Raw genomic sequence first — 15,384 nt, 5'->3', positions numbered from 1 at the left:
ATAATGATTAAGTTATTAGAGACCAAATCAGTCAGTATTTGTAAAAATAAATGCTTAAAACCTTTTGTTGAATCTCTATCTTCGTTATTTTGTTTTGAGTAGATTATATACGTCATAATTATGTAAATTCATAAAAAAAATACAGTTTAAACGTTAGAGTTTAGTTCAACAACTTTGCTGTTTGTTTGAATTTCAATACTCGTGCAAGCATTTCATTTTAAATTTTAATAAAACACGACAATGCACACGTCGTTTTGTTAAAAATTTTCTGTTTATAATGTTTTTACTTAGTGCTTAATTAAATTGAACAATTGTGTTTAGTAATATATATTAAATTTTTACACTAGTATTAGATATAACACTTGTTTTAAAACTTATCACTGAATTTGTTATGTTAAGGGCATAGGGGGGGTCAATCACCTTTTTCACAATTTTCTTATTTTATTAAGTTGTAACTAAGCTATGAGTTGCTTTTTGCAGATTTTTAAAGCTCAAAATGTTTTTGAGATAAAGCTAGTTGAAGTCGGAGACTACAATAGTACTAATTAAGACCCCTCAATATCTAAAATGACTTCTAAAGGGGATTTTCCTTACTTTGAAAAAATGTCAGGCTAAATTGGTCCCAGTCAGGCTAAATGAAAAAAAATTCGCGCACAAACCCTGTATTATATATATCAGTATATTGTTGGTAAAATTAAAACACCAAAGTACTTTGCAGATTTATAATTTAAGACATGGTAAAGTTATTTGTTGGTAACATTGCTCATGGGGTAACAGACCCTGAACTGCGTGAGTTGTTTCAAAAACACGGAAAAGTGACTGAGTGTGACATTCTCGGTTCCTTTGGTTTTGTTCACATGGAAACAGACAAAGACGCTGAGGAAGCCATAAGGTAAATATATATTTCTGTTAAATTTTTACCACTACCGATAAATAATTTTGCTGATAATAAAATTAATTAATTCTTAAGGTTTTGAATATTAGTTTTTTTCAAGTTGATCTTAATTTGTAGGTTTTTTTTATAGATGCAAGACAGCCTTGTACAACTTTGTATACTTGGACAACAATAAAAAACAAAATTGCTCAAATGTATATTTTTAAATATTTAGGTTTATAGGTAAAAAAATATTGTTTCCTAAACATATCTCTTCCTATGTTTTTGTATATATTCTATAAGTGTTTGTACTCTATTTTTGATTAGTTTTCGAATAATGTAATTTAAGGGTTATTTATATATTAATAACATACCTAGTTATTCCAAAGGTATTTTTATAGATATTTGATATAAAACAAGCACAACTTAATGTATGTTTAAACTTTTATGTTAACATATTTAAAGAGAGATTTTTAAGATAAATATAGTTTGCTCTGTTTTTTTTAAAGAAATTAAATCCAAATTTAAATAGTACCCTATAAAAAGTATAGGTATGTGTTTTTTTTAATTTAAGAAACAGAATCAATTATGATAATTTAGACAACTTCTTTTGTTTTTAAAACACATTTTCAACAAAGTTTTTCTGTTAGGACATGTTATAATCATAGAAACTGCTAGCCTAGTTATAAATTTTGTTTTAACTAGATTATAACTAAGTTTAACTAAATTAAAAGTTGGCCCCTAAGGAACTTTGAGATCCTCAATTGACATCACAAACTTTATTAAACTACATTAAAATGTTATTTATAAATTTTAAGAATTTGTAGTTCATTTTTCTTGAAAATTTTATATCTTGAGGTTGAAATAATTATGTAGGAAGATAAAAAGGTTAATTTACAGCTTTATAAACAATTGAAACTTACAAAATTCTAATTATTTTTTCTTTAGCTTTAATTTTAGAAAAGTTGTTTTAAAAATAAGTATTTTTACATTCTATGTTTGAGGCTTACATTTTATGTTTGAAAGTGTTATATAGAACTTATTATTAAATTTTGCAAAGAAAAAACTTCCTGGGATCCTGTCCCTTCTCTTTCCTTAACAATCAGATTTTGATTTTATTATTTACCATATGTTTCTTCAAAAACAAAGTTTCAAATGTTTCAGTTTGAAAAGTGTATAATTTATTCAAATATACCTGTATGATTATGTGATATATGTAAATAATGTTAAAAAAAAAAATTTACTGAAAAGTAAATATGCATGAAAAACGAAAATCATTTTTAGACATTAAATACAAATTTTTGAAATACTTTAATTTAATATAATAACAGCAATCTGGATAAATTCGGTTTGAGAGGTCAAGAGTTGAATGTTGAAAAGAGCAAAAGTAGTGGAAGTGGAAAAAGACGGTTTGTTTTACACTTATTTTCTCTAGTATTTTTTGAAACACTTCAATAATTAATGAATAAACTTGAAATATCTACGTAAAAATATAAATTCCTAGCTGTTTATTTATTTTTTTTTTCTGAGCTTAACACTGAAGGAACAAATGATTGTCTGCACAAACTAAACATATTATGTCTTTATAATTAAGTTGTAAACTTTTAGAACTGTAAATTTAATAATGTTTTAAATAATGTTGCTTTTATTGTATATTTCAGGTCAAATATACAAATATTTAATGTTTAAGTCATTGTAATATTGTGTATATATAGTTTAATGAAAAATATATATACGTATGTACCTTATACAAACTTTTAGAAATACTGTAATAATTAATCTTTTATAAAACATTATTTTTGAGAAAGTAGTATAGTACTTTATAGCAAAGTAGTAAGTGGATCAAAAAAAATTATGACCAAAAAAAAAAAAAAAAAGTTTGTTATTTACAAGTTGTTTAAAATTTATTAAAGATTACTCTGAGAAAGTTAAATAATTGCTCTAATACTAAAGGAGGAAATTAGTGAAATAGTCTAAGTTTGCCCTTTTAGTTTGCGCCTCCCATAAAGAACCAATTGAACGCTCTAACTTTGTCTCCTTATATCTCAAAAGTAACTTAAAATTTAAACAAGTAGCTTAATTGATTATGCAGAAAATAAGACCAAAAAAAAAGTGTTATAGTCCCCTACCCTGTATACCCTTAATGTATATAGTTTTTTTTAGTTTATGAAGTTAACTTAGATGAGATGATTTAAAAACTGTGCCTTTTAATAGACTTATATAACAGGGTTGTCACTTTACCTGGAAAAACCTGGAATTTGACTATTTAGGTAAAAATAACCTGAAAAAACCTGGAATTTTGAACAAAAACCTTGAATTTTGAATAGTTTTAACATTTTCAGTAGTAAAATTTCAATTTGACACAAAAAATCTAATATATAGATAAAATAGTTTGTAATCATCAAAAACATTTTTTATTAAAAAACACATTTTAAGTAACTTTAAAGTATCTTTTTAATGTCTTTATACTATTTAACACAGTATTTACATTAAACTTGACTTAATTCTAAAAATAGACACAAAAAAGTGTAATTTAAAAATTTGGAAGTAATTTGGAAAAGCTGTAAAAAAAATTGGAAAAAACGAGTGGCAACCCTGATATAAGTTAAGTTGTTTTTATTAAAAAACTTAAGTTACCTTAAATTTTTTTAAATAGAATTGATTTATAAATTCAAGTTAATTCTTAGGGTCTGTAAAGTAGGTACAAAAAAATTATTATTTATATTCAAGTCAGTTGTATTAACTTTCACTAAGTATCAAAATTAGCTACCATTATTATTAATTAGCTATTTGTTCATATATTGTAATTTATTTTTTTGAATTTTACGTTAAATTTTTGTGTAAAACAAAATACAGGGTTGCCAAGAATTCTGGAATCCTGCTATAACATGCAAATACCTGGAATTTGACAATTTAGGTTAAAAAATCTGGAAAAAACTTGAATTTAAGAATTTTTGAAATATAACCTGGAATTTTAAACAATTTTTACCTGTAAAGTAATAAAATTTGATTGACACTAAAAATCTGTCATATAGGTAAACATTTTTTGGAATTATTAATTTTTTATATAAATAAACACGTTTTACATAGCTTTACAATATTTTTCAATGTTTTTGTGCTAATAATTTAGCTTTGAACTTAATTTTTATACAAAAAATGGACCCAAAAACTTGTATTTTCGAAAACCTTCTAGAAATTCAGAAAACCTAGAATTTTATTTTAAAAATCTTTGGCAGCCCTGAAAATACCCTTTCTAAATATAAACAATCTTATAATAACCATTGGAGAACAACACGTCTACTAATCATGAATGCATGTTTCTTTTTCAATTTTTGGTTATAAGTTATTACTGTAAAGTTATATATTATTTTCTAACTTTTTTCTTCAGACTTGTATAAAACCGTTTTATTTCTTACCTTTTGTTGAGGTAAATTAAAAGAAACCAATAAAAAAAAAACACTTTTGGTACTTAAGTAAGTATATATCACATAATTACAAAAGGTATTAGCTCAGATATTGCACGACCAATAATTATATTGAGTTTAGAATTGTGTTCTTATCACAATAAAAACGGAAATCTTTATTATTTAGTTTGTCATATTCAAAATAAAAGTCGTGCACAACAACATTGAAACAAAACTTGCATTTCGTTTATAATTATTTCCCTAACATATTTTTCCACTGTCTGGTTTTCAAAGCATGATCAGTGTTTAAAAAACCTGCTCGCCAAACAAAAACTTGCATATTGTCACACACATCAACAACCATCGCAGCGATCACGGGGGGCCGTACGGGGGGCCGAGCAGGAGCGACTTCGAGTCGAAGCAGGCGCGGAGGGCGGGGTGCACGAAGCTGCACGTGGCCGACGTTCCCAACAACTGCAGCGCCAGGCACCTGAGGAGCTTGTTCGAGAGGTTCGGCAGGGTGGCCGAGTGCGACATCGTGGAGGACAGGAACATCGCGTTCGTGCACATCGAGAAGTTTGTTTGGTTGAAATTTGGTTGTGAGCAAGACATTTTTGAATGAATAACTATGTTGAGAAGTTTGCTGTTGGCTCTATTGTATAGTTTGATTATGTACGATTTTGTTTTATTAAATAAAAGGGCGAACGGGTAACACTAACGGCTTTTAATCTGACATTTACCAATACTGAATGAAAAATTTTAATGTTATACTTAATAAAGCATGACCAATGAACAATTCAAGTAGAATCGAACAACTTAACTAATACACCCAAAGATTTTGAAAGCTATTTTAAACAGTTTCAGTCAGATATAATAGCAACAGGGTTGCCAAAAAACTTGTAATCCTGAAAATAACTAGAATTTTGAACAAAAATCATAAAAAAAACCAATGAACTAAACAATTTTTACATGTTAATTAGTAAAATTTCGATTTGACACAAAATATTTATCAAATAGATTAAGTTTTATTGTCATCATAATTTTTTTTATTAAAAAACACAGTTTAAGTAGCTTAACAGTATCTCTTAATGTTTTTTATTATTTAAAATAGTTTTTTACAATAAACTTAACTTTAAACTAAAAATAGACCCAAAAATGTGTACTTAAAAAACCTAGGGAAAATTTTCCGAAAACATTTGGCAACCCTGTAGCAAATTTAACAAAAAACATGGGAAATTCTAATTGTACTTTATTACAAAGTTGTGCCGCGGACGCCGCAATCAAGGGCTTGGACGGGTACTCGCTGCGTGGGTCGCAGCTCAGGGTGCAGATATCCAAGAACCAGCAGCACCCCCTGCAGCAGAGGTACAACGAGCGACGTGGCGGCGGTGGACCAATGAGAGGCGGAAGAAACGGGGGTCCCCCCATGCGCGGTGGAAACTTCAACAGCAACTTCCACGGGGGCCCGTTGCCGCAGCAACCGCACGGCGGCAGGGGCGACATGTACGACGACTTCCCCCCTCCGGCGCACGACCGCATGGAGATGCTGGAGCTGCTGGAGAAGAGGAGGAGGCTGGAGACGCTGCACCCGTACGAGAGGCAGCTGGTGGCTTGCAAGGACGTGTTCAACCTGCCCGTGCCGCCGCCGGACTTCCTGAGGAGGCTGAGGGACCGGGCGGTGGTGAAGCTGAGGCTGCCATTGCCCCAGCAGGTTAATCAGCAGAGCAACCATGGCAACCAGAGGGGAGGTTTCATGGGCGGTGGAAACGGGGGGATGCCCCCATTCATGGGTGGCGGCAACCAGCCGGGACCAAACCAGCAGGGTGGTTTCCCGCCGATGAAGCGCGAGCCCATGTTCAACCACAACTACTGAGATGGTGTGTAAAAAAGTTGGTTTTCTATATCGGCTACAGATGTTATTTTTTTCGTATAAATGTATTAAAAATTACCATATAATGTTTTCAACCGGTTTAAAGTAGCGTTTGGAAAGTTTCTAGTTCGTTTTTTAATGTAAATTGGTCATAGTAAAATATTTTTTTTAAGTTATCGGATGTTTTTAAAATAAAATAAACGCATATCTAATTCCCTGTTTGAATTCCATAGATAATTATACTTATAGCAAAAGTTTTTAGTTCGTGAAAATATTTACAAAATAATGCTTTTCGAGTATTTCATTCGTCTGCTTTTAGTACCGTGTAAATAAAAGTTTCACCTCGTTAACTCGTTTTTTAAATATTTTTTTGCTACTTATAGATGACTCCACACTAAGTATAAGGAAATAGTAAAATTAAGATAACTAACTAGAAATAAAATGAAGTATTCATTACATACAGTATGTTTATGTATCCACGTTCATATAAATTAAATAAAGAAGTGTTTTAAGGCATTTTCAAGTATCATAACTGAATATTGAAAGTTAAAACCACTAGTATAACTTAGTAAGCTTTAAAATATAGTTTATAAGATTTATAAAAGAAAAATCTTATAGCTTAAAATATTCAATATTCAGTTAGCTTGGTTTTATTTATCAAATTAGGTGTTTTATAAACTTATAAATGTTGTTTGTTTAATATTATGGTTTTAAACCTTCAAAGTAATAATTTAGGTTAGACTTAATGCATTAAAGTAGCTACTTACTAATTCAAAAATTAAGGTAGTAAAAAGATCAAAGCAGTTTTGTGAAAGTTGCTTTTGTTGTGTTGTAGAATGATTGGATTATTTTTTACGTTTATAAATCTCATAAATTTTACATATAGAACTAGAAATTTAATTTTTGTCCTTATCTAATGGAAAGACTTTGATATCTAAATGATAGACTTTGATATTAAAAATGTTAAGCTTAGATAATATTAAATTAAAAAATTGTAGATAATTTAAAATACATTAGTGTTTGCAATCAGTAAGCAACAAATAAGAGAAGAAAATTAACAGAAAAAATGAACAAAATATTTTTATTTCATAATTCTATAATTTAAGTATTGTTTTCAATATAAGTTTTGATTAGTATTAAGATTATCTAAAGATAAACAGTGTTTAGAATGTATTCTAGACCAAAAAAGGTTCGTATCAGCTTTCAAAGAATATATTTCGAACAATAAAAAAAGGCCTTTTATATAAGTTACAGCACTAATTGAAACCCGATAGGGTTCGGTTTGAAATTTTTCACAGTCAAAAGACTCAAAAAACAACGAATAAAAAGTAATTTGGAAAGATTTTCGGCAAAGATCAACTCTGGCAACGAGAGAACTGCAAAAGGCTTTAATAAGCAGCAGTACGAATTAAACCTATTAAATCATAACTGGCCGGCCGGTTTTTAATACTTGTGGCAGAAGTCCAATTAATTAACGGGACGTTATTCAATTAACCGGACGAGTTTCAATCATTCGCGGCAGCAATTCCGATTATCCGTCGGCTGAACTTATCCGAACGCTGCAATGTTACGGTTTGTTATGGCTCGTTTTCACACTGCATAAAAGTTAAACTTTAATAAGTTTTTGTATTGATTAACTTTCAAATAACTTTTTAGGTTATTATGTAAATAATTTTGATTAAAATTAGATTTTACTAAGTTGCTAGTTAAACCCTAGATTTAGCTTAAAATGCACATAAAACTATTTTAAGTTGGTATTTATATATGTTCGTTAACCTATTTAGGTTAAAATAAACTGAATAGTTTTGTTTACTTCTATACAGGGTTGCCTTTTTTAAGGGAAATACAAACTATATTTTTTTAGAAAATTTTATTAATTAAAAAATATTTTTTGTTAAGCTAATTTCAAAATCTAACCGAACAGTTTCTGTGACTTAATGTATTAATTTTAGTAAATCTACTGTTGATAGTTTTTTTAATTTAAGACTGCTTAATGTTAATATTTTCAAAGTTTAAACTGTAGGCAACCCTGATGTGTGTAGTACTAAAAATATTTTAGTTTATTGTTATTAAAATTTTAATGTAATTTATTTATTTAAAACCATCTAAGCATTTTTTTGTACTTTTTCAAAAAACATTACGCGCTAATTAATAGTTTTAATCAATGTTAGGGTTTTACTCTGTTGAATATAATATTTATTTTAAATAAATCGCTTTTAATCTAATGAGATTAAAGTTGCACTTAAGAAAATGATATTTGAAACAAAAAAATTAATCCTTATGCTAAAACAGGATCTAATGAGATCAAAGCTTTATGTAAAAATTATATTAAAAAAAAAATTTGATTTAACAGGTTTTGTTGAAGGACAATAAAAGGAATTTCGTTCAAAATATTTGATATGATGATTGACAAAAACCTGCAGCTTTTTCAGTGGTGAGTTTAATTTTTATTGTTTATTGTTGAGGACTTCCATTGTTAGTAACAACTATAATAAAAAATTTAGCAGCACAACTTTTAATTTATAACAGACATGTGCTTACTATTATAAGAATAATTTTATAAATTGTTGTTTTAAAAAGCTTGTTATCTCGCTCGTATTTTACATTAACAGTTAAGTTTTTCTCTTTTCTTTTCATGAATGTGGTTTAATATATTAAGTTGTGAAATTTATATATTATAATACCATTTAAAAAATTTTTGTTCTGTAAAGTTTTCAAATTAATTTATTTAGTCTGTATTTAATTGCATTATGTTTTAGGTACTCTAAGCTAACTTGAAAATAAATAGTAATTAGTAACCTTCAAATAACTGTTAATTTCGATTTCATTCTTGATATTAACAGGGTTGCCACTTTACCTGGAAAAACCTTGAAAAACCTAGAATTTGACAGTTTAGGCAAAAAAACCTAGAAAAACCTGGAATTTGAGAAATTTTGAAAAAAACCTGGAATTTTGAACAAAAATCACTAAAAAAACCTGGAATTTTAACAATTTTCACATGTTTAGTAGCAAAATTTCGATTTGACTGAAAAAATCTATCATATAAATAAAAAATTTCTGTCATCATCAAATTTAATTTTTATTATAAACATATTTAAAGTAGCTTTACAGTATCTTTTTAATGTTTTTATACTATTTAACACAGTTTCTTACCTTAAACTCAACTTTAAACTCTAAATAGACCCAAAAATGTGTACTTTTAAAAACCTGGAAGAAATTTTGCAAACCTGGAAAAACTTTTGAAAAAACGAGTGGCAACCCTGTAATTAAACAAATATTATGGCTTTCTTATTCAGATGATGCATTAAAGTTAAATTAATTTAAGTAAACAGCTTGATAAAAACTTATACATACTTGCATAATTTATCTACGAAGGAATTTACCACCGAATTAAGAACACAGACTTAGCTCAAAACTTAATTAATAAATCTCAAAGTAAATCTAATATAACTAAAATTACACAAATAATGAAAAAATATTCCAAAAAAAATCAATGAATTATGTACTTTTTCTATCACTAAACATTCACTTTATAACAAAATCAACCATTATCTTAAAACATCTGATGGTATTTCATAAGTGAGGCTAGCTATTATGGGTTTTCAAAAGTACAAAATATACCATTGTCTTGAATATTGAAACTAAATAAAAAAATATAAACAGTAGCAACAATCCTAGTGAATTAACACCTTTCCATCTGAATTTTTTTGATTATTTTTTGACTATTCTCTCTTCTTCAGCCTACGGTCTGTGCACGAAACTGTGGTTGATGGATGCTTCTAATTTTTTCCAACACTTTGTACACTCAGAACACTCAACATATTTAACCAAGTTGTCGAATTTGATATTTTATCATAAACAGATATGTCTTTCTTGCGATAATAGTTTGTTAATGTTAAGTTAGTTTTTCCTTTTAAAGTTAACAAATACATAACAACAAACAGCTCTAAAGTTTCTACGTATACAGGGTGTCCCAACAAATGTATGCATAACTGTACATTTTATTATTTTACAATTAAAGTAAATTTAACATGTAAATGAGTTTACAAATATCAATCTGCTGTCCTATTACTGCCAAACTTTCAAACGTTCCGCACTGCTGACAACGCGGTGCTATAAAATGGCACACGAAATGGAACGATCCCCTTGGGATATTCTTACGTTCACGTCTAATGGTTGCCCTTATCATTTTATGTCATTCACGTTTAATACAACGGACAGCAATTTGAGAACATGCGAAAATGGGACAATATAATGATATTCGTGAATTCTTACGTACGTTGAAATTTATTCTAATTAAAAAAAACTCCAAATTTACAATTTTTTAAAATGTGTATGCATTTTTTACGGACACCCTGTATATATAAAATAAGGTTAATGTTTAAACTTAAGGCCATAGGGGGGGGTAGACCATGTTTTTTACAAGTTGATCTTATTTTATAGAGTTTTTACTAAGCTTCAAGATGCTTTTTACCGTTTTTAAAAATTCGAATTAGTTTTTGAGATATGACCGGCCAAAGTCGGGCCGCATAACAGGTTCCTTATGGGGAAGGAAAACTAAAACGGCGAAAAAAGACTAATGCATTCAAAATCTATCTCCTCCTTCATTTTTTAAGCAATCTTCTTCAAACTTTCACAGTCTATTCTTTATACAATAACAAAAAAACGTTATTTGTGACTTTAAAAAATTTTAAGTAAAAATACCTTTTTTTTGTAAAAAAAAGTTTTTTTTGATGAAAATTCACTTTTTTTTTTAATTTTTGTCATAAAATTACAAAAAAAAGGTATTTTTACTTGAAATTTTTTAAAGTCACAAATAACGTTTTTTTGTTATTGTATAAAGAATAGACTGTGAAAGTTTGAAGAAGATTGCTTAAAAAATGAAGGAGGAGATAGATTTTGAATGCATTAGTCTTTTTTCGCCGTTTTAGTTTTCCTTCCCCATAAGGAACCTGTTATGCGGCCCGACTTTGGCCGGTCATATCTCAAAAACTAATTCGAATTTTTAAAAACGGTAAAAAGCATCTTGAAGCTTAGTAAAAACTCTATAAAATAAGATCAACTTGTAAAAAACATGGTCTACCCCCCCTATGGCCTTAAACACTTTCAACTGAGCCCACTTGAAGGGCTTTTAAATAATTTATTGAAATGGCGATTTTAAAAATTCTGGAACATATGTTTCACAAAGCTTTAATTTTTCATAAAGCTTTGATCATCAGCCAGTTAAATTCAAAATAAAAAGCACTGTACTAAACAAAGATACAAAAGTTATGCAAAAAAACAAAAAACAGTATGACGTAATATTGTACATTACAAATATTCAGTACAAAAATCGATCTACCTTCTAACTAATCAAACAACTAAAATTAACGAAAACAACAGTTAATTGACTATAAAATGCTTCAAAATTTGTTGTGTTTTAAGAGAAGCTTTTTTATATGTCGACAAGACGATATAAATTCGCTCCTCTTATTTAAACAACCTTCCTTTTTTAACGCAAGATGGTTTTAAGCCAATAGCAGATGGTAACAACCCTGTTTGTAGGCTGTGCTTAAAAGAATCAACAGCCGTTATGTATGCGTTAAAAAAGGAAGGTTGTTTAAATAAGAGGAGCGAATTTATATCGTCTTGTCGACATATAAAAAAGCTTCTCTTAAAACACAACAAATTTTGAAGCATTTTATAGTCAATTAACTGTTGTTTTCGTTAATTTTAGTTGTTTGATTAGTTAGAAGGTAGATCGATTTTTGTACTGAATATTTGTAATGTACAATATTACGTCATACTGTTTTTTGTTTTTTTGCATAACTTTTGTATCTTTGTTTAGTACAGTGCTTTTTATTTTGAATTTAACTGGCTGATGATCAAAGCTTTATGAAAAATTAAAGCTTTGTGAAACATGTGTTCCAGAATTTTTAAAATCGCCATTTCAATAAATTATATATATATATATAAATATATATATATGTAGCTTAGTTAGTATTTATACACTTATATCTTAACAACACTTTAGTTTAAAAATATTTAACGCGTATGACAGACTCAGCTAATTAGTTTTATCTTTTTTTTTTTTGCGATGTTTTGAAGTCTAACAATTTATATGACTAATCTCGCTTGACTAAAAACTTTATCATATAAGTTTTACATGGACGATTTGAAACACTCAATTATAGTCAATAACTTTGGAGATTTTGTTTTAGTCACTCAAAAGTAATGATAACTGTTCTGCTACCTGAACATGGGTTTTTCAGTACACAGTAGGCTGGCAAGCGGCCATCGACCATTTTAGTGTCAAAAAATTTAACCAAGAGTTTTATTTAATTGTTTAGAGCAGGGTTTCTTATTTAAAAAATTTTCTTTGGTTCTGTTCTGCTTAAAGTATATTATAAGTTACGTAAGCTTAAATGTAGTAATTTTTTGATATTTTGAAGTTTAATAATCCTTAAACTCTGTCAAAAATAAGGGTACAGCAACTGCTAAAAAATACCCTAAAGCTTTTATACAAATACTTAGACTTTTTTTTTTTTTTGGTTTAGTTTTAATTAAAGAGTCTAAATATTTTGAATAATTAAAAAGAAAAGTATATTATTTCACATTAAAAAGAAACTGATGTTCTTCCAAAAAACCGTTGGTGTTTTTCGGGTAGTATAGGGTATTTTTAAAAGTTAAATTTCTTAAAACACCCGTCACATAAAATTCTGTTTATTTTATATTTTTTAGCAATGTGACAAGGTGTTGATTTTTACAAATCTACAATTATATATATTACAAGTTACATAACTTTTTTTTTTCTATAAAGTGGGAGTAAATGTGACCATCTTGAGGAATTTATTAATATTTTTTCTCTTTTTAGTCCTAAAGTTAATTATAAATCGAAACTTATTAAAAAAAATACTTTTTTCTTATCATAACACTAAGTGTAACTTTAGATGTTATAAAGTGATTTTTGTGACAGATATATGTCAAAAACCGCTTAACCCCCTTTTCAACCCACTGTGTAGTATATAATTAAAGCTATACAGTTTTTATCGCAATACCAACCTAGTACAATTACTTTGAATTTCAAGAGGTGATTACAAAGTTTCACACCATCATAATTGTCAATGAATACTAAAACTGATATCATTTTCTTGTGTGGCACTGACATTTTACTAATCTTCTTACAATGGAGTATTAAAATATATTTCATAGTTTATCTTTTAATAATAAAAAATCAGTATGCTTGCTACATAAGTTTTAGCTTTTTTACTTTTAACTATGTTTTAAAAAAATATGTACATATTTTGCGAAGTTAGGCAACTTAAAAACTTTAAATTATTTTTCTTTAAACCTTCATTATTAAGAAATTACAGAGTTTTAAAAAGTCTGATTTTTTATTACATATATCTTAAATCCGGCTATTATTCTTAGTTAAAGTTAGTTCAACTAAGCTTTATAGTATTATTTGAGTTAAAAGTTAACTGTTAAAATTTTTAATATGTAATGAATTTGATTTTTATCGTAAATACCTTTTATATCTGATAAAAGTTATTACCTAAAAGTTTTGTTAAGTTAGCAAATAATATTAATATTTTGTGCTAAGTAGTGATAATAAAAAAGTCTGATAAGATAAATATTCCTGAAAATTAATCGTTATAGTTTTTTAAGTGTCTATTAAAACAAGTTTTCGTTTCTTTATTATACTCTTTAATTATTTAACTTAAAAAAATTTTAAGTTAAATTTAACCAATTCTAATGATCTGTTGAGGTTATTGAAAAAATTATCTCAAAATATTTAACTGTTGTTTTTTTACTAAGAAAGTGTTATGAATTTTTTAGGTTTGAAAACAAAGCACTCACGGAATTGCAAGTGGTTAAAAAATATTGTACACCAAGTAAACATCATATACTACTGATATGGAGAATTTATATCTGTACTTCACTTTTTATTTATTGGTTCTTCTAAAGTCCCTTAAACGTACAATTTTTATGTGTTTTTCAAATAAGTTTAAGGAGGTGTGAGAATATTATGTTTAATAATTTTATTACTTACAATCTTTTATAGCTATTCCTTTTTTTCAATAGAAAAATGATAGTGCTTTTTTATTAGACCTAAAATACTAAACTAAGTAATAAATTTTGACTAAAAGATATACTGATCAAACTAAACCAAAAAAAAAAGCAAACTTGTTTTTGTCAGTTGGTAAACTTTTATAATTGTGTATAAATGTAAGTATTTAAATAAATAATATGGTGTTAAAATTACATTAGTTATTTTAAAAAACAATTCTTATACAACTAATTAAAGTGTTTAAATCAAACTAATGTAACTTATAGTTAGTGATCCACCTGATCCGGATGACTTCGAACTTAAAACAGTAACTAATGCTCAGCTAAGTTTAATATTGAACAATTATATATTTTTTGTTTCTAGCTATCAATTAAATTGTATAGATATTATTTGGTTTAATTATTTTCAAATATGTCAACTTTATTTAAAATATTTAACAGAATTAACAAAAGTTAATTAGTTTTGGAATGATTGCATCAGTAAAACAGGATTGAAAATTACAACTACTGTGTTATAAAAAAAGGGAAACGTAATGGTTCAAGCTTTTGTTAATCGAATTAAGGAAAACATAAGTCAACAACATGCTAATTTAAAATTATCCTCAAAGTCTTTTAATGAACAATTTTCGAATATATATAGCAACGATAAAAGTTTTATAAATAAGCATGGACTCCATTACTATTTACTAAAGTATATTATACTATACATTTGTCTGTGCTTGATGGTTTACTTAGAACTTCGGTCTTTTAAACTTACTTTTTGTTGTAAAGTCCACAATGTTCTTAAGTTAAGACAGTAAGTTTGTACAAAATTTTAGTTTTAGGCTCACTTCAGTCCATCCGCATATTAGCAGAAAAGATCAGAGACCATTACTTAAAACACAGAGCTAGTACTAGGCATAAGTAAGATACTAAAGGTAATTAAAAAATTAAGTTAACTTATTGAAACTAAAAAAGTTTAAAGTGATTATAAAGATTTACACACAAACTTTTATATTATTTGTCTCTTTACTACTGAGTTCAAATATCTGAACTGTGTACTCGCTGAAAAAACCAAATCTTTATTTCAAAGAAACTTGGATTTTATTTTGTGAAGACAAATAAACTGTAAACATTTAAGCTAATAAAATGTTTTTATTTTAACTATAATGTGGTAAAAGTATTAAAATTTGCACTAATGTTTTTAT

The 15,384-nt window shown here is 27.6% G+C and overlaps 1 protein-coding gene across 3 annotated transcripts; it reads left to right on the top strand.

The window, feature by feature from the left end:
- The first annotated feature begins 723 nt into the window (after positions 1–723).
- LOC145849778 (uncharacterized) lies at positions 724–14,291 on the top strand. 3 transcript variants are annotated; one of them, XR_014372370.1, is made up of 6 exons: positions 724–892; positions 2,206–2,283; positions 4,648–4,854; positions 5,539–6,155; positions 8,502–8,582; positions 13,967–14,291. XR_014372370.1 is itself a non-coding variant. In XM_082954829.1 (4 exons), the coding sequence occupies exons 1-4, from the start codon at positions 735–737 to the stop codon at positions 6,149–6,151; spliced, it is 1,056 nt and encodes a 351-aa protein (XP_082810955.1). In that variant the 5' UTR covers positions 724–734; the 3' UTR covers positions 6,152–6,695. The 3 variants fall into 3 exon arrangements, 1 of the variants encoding a protein (XP_082810955.1); XR_014372369.1 differs by having other exon boundaries at positions 5,539–6,167; XM_082954829.1 differs by lacking the exons at positions 8,502–8,582; positions 13,967–14,291 and having other exon boundaries at positions 5,539–6,695.
- The last annotated feature ends 1,093 nt before the right edge of the window (positions 14,292–15,384 follow it).

The sequence above is a fragment of the Thalia democratica genome, chromosome 2 (assembly GCF_965202585.1).
Source record: "Thalia democratica chromosome 2, ktThaDemo2.hap1.1, whole genome shotgun sequence".
NCBI lineage: Eukaryota > Metazoa > Chordata > Thaliacea > Salpida > Salpidae > Thalia > Thalia democratica.
Note: the sequence above shows the minus strand (reverse complement) of the source record. Positions and strands in the feature narration are given on the sequence as shown.